Source organism: Arachis ipaensis, chromosome B02 (assembly GCF_000816755.2).
Source record: "Arachis ipaensis cultivar K30076 chromosome B02, Araip1.1, whole genome shotgun sequence".
Classification (NCBI taxonomy): Eukaryota; Viridiplantae; Streptophyta; class Magnoliopsida; order Fabales; family Fabaceae; genus Arachis; species Arachis ipaensis.
Window position 1 is genome coordinate 7,304,703 of NC_029786.2, and position 4,221 is coordinate 7,308,923.

A 4,221-nucleotide genomic window follows, 5' to 3' on the forward strand; every position below is an offset into this window, starting at 1 on the left:
TCTTGGTCATAGGCTTCTAATTTGGGTCTTTGGGTGGATTGGAGCATGTTTTATAGTAATGACCCCTTTTGGCCACACTTGTTACAAGTCACTTCGAATGACTTTTTGGCTTTGTGGAAATTCATCTCCGTCTCCACAGAATCAACTTTTCTCTTCATCTTTGGATGATGTGCAGCTTTCTTAATTGGGGGAGGTAGTGGCTATGGTGAATCAGTTGGGTTCCAGTATTTTTTACTGTTAACTGGATTAATGCAGACAGAGTAGGCTGCTCTCACAGCATCCACAGTGAGCCATTTATGCACAAAGTCTTCTGGCTTCAACCCCATCTTAGCCATGGCTGCAACCGCATGTCTGCAAGGCATGCCTGCACATAGATTATGTTAAAAAAATATTAAGTAGTTAAAGAACTTAACAAAATATTAAGACGATGAATTGTATACCAGTTAGCTGCCACACATTGCAAGTACATGTCTTGCTTTGTAAGTTTACTCCAACTTTGTGCTTTTGCATATGAACCTCAAACAGTACTCTATCAGAATCACCAGCCCAAGTTGCTCTCCACTTTGTACTCTTGGGCTTGATAAACTGATCAAGCTTCTTCTGCTGCACAGGGGCCAACATACCAGGGTGGTGCTCCAGTCTCTTCTTGTGCATAGCCCTTTTCCTCATGATGTAATACCTCAAGTCTTCACACATTGACAGAATTGGCTTCTTTCTATATTCAACAATTTTTGTGTTCCACACCTCACACATATTGTTTGTTATGTTATCAACCTTGGGCCCATGGCTGAAGTAAGCCTTGCACCACACACCCGGGTCAAACCTCTGCATATACTCCCAGGCTCCCTCATTCAGATTCTTTAATTTCTCCATTGCACTTCTTAATTCTTGAATTATTGTACAACGAGAGCACTCCCATACCATCTGCTTTGTTTGTTCATCTTTGAAATGTTTTATAAAGTTCTTCCAAATATGAAGAACACAGTTTCGGTGATGAGCAATAGGGTTAACTTCCTTCATTGCCAGTTCCAAACCCTATGGCAGATTCATAACACAATATCAGTGTGATTATTATCAGGAAAAGGTAAACTGAACATGTGATATTTAATAGAAAATGTAATTAACTTAAAATAATTTAATTATGATAACAAGGTATACTTGTTAAATAACTTAACATAATTAACTTACTTTTTGTTGATCGGAAATAAAGTTCCAACCATGTTGTGGAACTTCACCCAAGTTTTCTTTCAGTAAAGTTAAGAACCACTTCCATGTTTCCTTGCATTCATTCGGGACCACTGCATATGCAATGACATAGAAGTGGTTATTTGCGTCCTGACCCATTGCACTTAGAAGCTGGCCACCATAACGTCCCTTCAAGAAGCAGCCATCCAACCCTATTAGTGGCCTACATCCCTCCTTAAACCCCTTCTTACAGGCATCCAAACTAATGTATAACCTATCGAATAGTGGCAGGGATTTAGGTTGGGGAATTACTTCCATCAAGGCAGTTGATCTTGGGTTACTTCTGTGCAATTCCATCAGGTAATCCCGTGTCTTTTCATACTGTGCATTTTCACTCCCAATGACAACCTCTCTCGCAACCTTCAATGCTCTAGCTACTATTCTAATGTTCACCTTCACATTGTATTCATCTATGATATGATCCCTGGTTGTACCTAGCTTTAGGCCAGGCTCTGTGAAGAGCTTCTTAACTAACTTATCAGTGACCCATGCTCTGTCAGCCAAGTTGCTACCAAAATCCCTTCCATAATTGTGTTTATTGTAAAGGGTTTTGACCTGAAAGCAACCTTTTGAACTGTTCCAGCTTGTAAAAATTAGCCAAGGACATTTTTCACTTGCACAAGCTGCTCTCACCCTCATCTTCTCATTTTTAATGTATAAAACATCTTTACCCTCGTGCACAAAATAATCTTTCAGGGCTTCTTGAATGACTCCATGGTGGGGAACAACTGTCCAACCTTAAACTGGACCTCACCATATTCAGTGTCCTCATCAAAAGTATCATAGGCTGTTTTACCCTCATCTCCAGATGAAACTGGACTGTTGAATACTTCACTTTCATACTCATAAGGTTTCTCATACTCACTATCTAGCTCTGCTGCAGTTGGGTCTGGTACATGGTCTTCAGCTCCATTAGCAGCATTTGTTGTATCCTGCCCCCCAGACCCATGTTGTCTGGAGCTTCTTGGGCCTCCCAGCTCTGGCCTAGGCCCACTTTTCTCCCCCTGCATATCTTGCCTACCAAGCCCCTCCTTTAGCACATGTTTTCTCTTAGCACCAGAGTATTTTCTACTAGCCCTTCTCTTAGCTGTTTTAGGAGACATCTTTGGCCCATCTTCTGCTGACTTAGTCCCCTTCTTCCTAGCCACACCAATTTTTTTCTTCCTTTAGGTGACATCTTCTCTTTAACTCGGGTCTTCTGCTTTTTCATCTTCTTATTCAAACTGTCATCACTCCCACTGTCATCAGACTCATAACCAGGAGGAGGCGGTTTGTAAGCCTCATCCTCAGTGCTTTCATATCCATCATCCGAGGAAGATGATGATGACCTAAGCGAATTGACATCACTGGCAATCACATCCTCCTCCACAGCCCCCTCAGCAACTAACTCTGGCAAGTCCACAAGATGATCAAAGTAGATGTAAAATTCATCTGTGTGCCTGTTCTTATCAATACCCTCCCTCAGTTCGTTAATTTCTTTATCCCCATGAATTTGATAAAGGCCAGATTCTATATTAGAGGCAGTCATATCACACCAATACATTGCCTTAAACTTCACATAACCTAACTCTTTAAACAAAACAACCAAATCAAAGTAATTAATCAGGTCAACATCCATTGGTGGCCACCTATGAACTTTTCCATGCATGTAGCTAAGATTTCCTTCACTGTCCTTCGTGAAATTTCCCCCGTGGTGAAACATAGGGGTAACAAGACATTCAGACATCTGGAAAAGTGCAATAAAATTTTGTTAATTCCTAAATAAAAAATTTAAACATGCAACATAGTTTCTTCAATCTTACATCAATTTAAACAGCCAATCCTAATAATCTGTTCCAACTATCACTAATTTTTTAACTCATCTCTACAGTTTCATTTTTTTTAAATACATACAACTCCTAGGATATGGCAGCAGAAACACTTTTTTAACCTCTCTCTACCCTACCAACGCTGAATGCAAACAACAATGGTAGGAGAAGGACCACACATAAGCAAAACAGTGAAAGGGACAGTAACAACACCTACCTCAGCAATCACTGCAGTGTGCCGAACCGTCCAACTTCCGTCAAGAGCGTTGTCCAACAACCGTCCACGTCTCCGTCAAGAGCTTCGTCAGCAACCTTGTCACCAAGATTTTCACCAGTCACAACTGCCTTAATGGAGAAGAGAGCTATCTGCTAGGGTTTAGAATGTAATTGTATTATAGAGTCAAGGGGTCTTTAGGGGATAACCTATAAGGCGCGAAACCAAACGACGCCTGGAAGCCTCAAAACGCCATCGTTTTTGTGTTGTGGACGAGGACAGCAAGGCCCCTGTCCATTTCATCTTGCCAGATAGGATTCCATCTTCCACGTCACAACCCGAGCCATCAGTGTCATACCCTAGCCTTCACACCTCAGCATTTTCCGTCGACTTTCCGCCGTGAAAGTGACAGAAGGACCGGGTTGGCAGACGGAATTCAGGGTCAGGGACCGTAATGGAACGTGTTTTTGGTTAAGGATCGTCTTGACATTTTGGGAAATGGACAGGGACCGGGTTGGTACTTTACTCAATGAATAATATAATATTGGCTCTATTACCAATTGTTGAGTCTGCATCGGAATTTGGACTTCTAATAGATACAAAGTAATATGAAATTAATCACTACCCACAATAATGTACTTGCTATATATTTTGTAAAGATAAAACCAATATGAAAGATTGATTATATTAATTCTCTAATATGATGTAAATACTATACTTTTTCATCTGATACAAAATATACAATGCAATTTATAATATTTGAATCAACTAAAGAAAGAATAGCTAACATTATTTTCTAATTAAAGAATAGTTTATGTAACATGAGAAATAAAATTTAACTTTTTTTCTTTAAATTTCTCATGATTTTTCTAACTTTATTAAACACCTATTTTTTCTATAATTATCAAAACCGTTTAGTTTTTTTTTTTATTTTTTATTTTTTTTATTATCTTT

The 4,221-nt window shown here is 39.5% G+C and overlaps 1 protein-coding gene across 1 annotated transcript; it reads right to left on the bottom strand.

Annotated features, from left to right (window-relative positions):
- LOC107626718 lies at positions 201-1,884 on the bottom strand. The gene is made up of 3 exons (XM_016329617.1): positions 1,189-1,884; positions 441-1,035; positions 201-364 (listed from the first exon to the last, which is right to left on the bottom strand). Exons 1-3 carry the CDS (start codon positions 1,882-1,884, stop codon positions 201-203), a joined length of 1,455 nt encoding a protein of 484 aa, XP_016185103.1.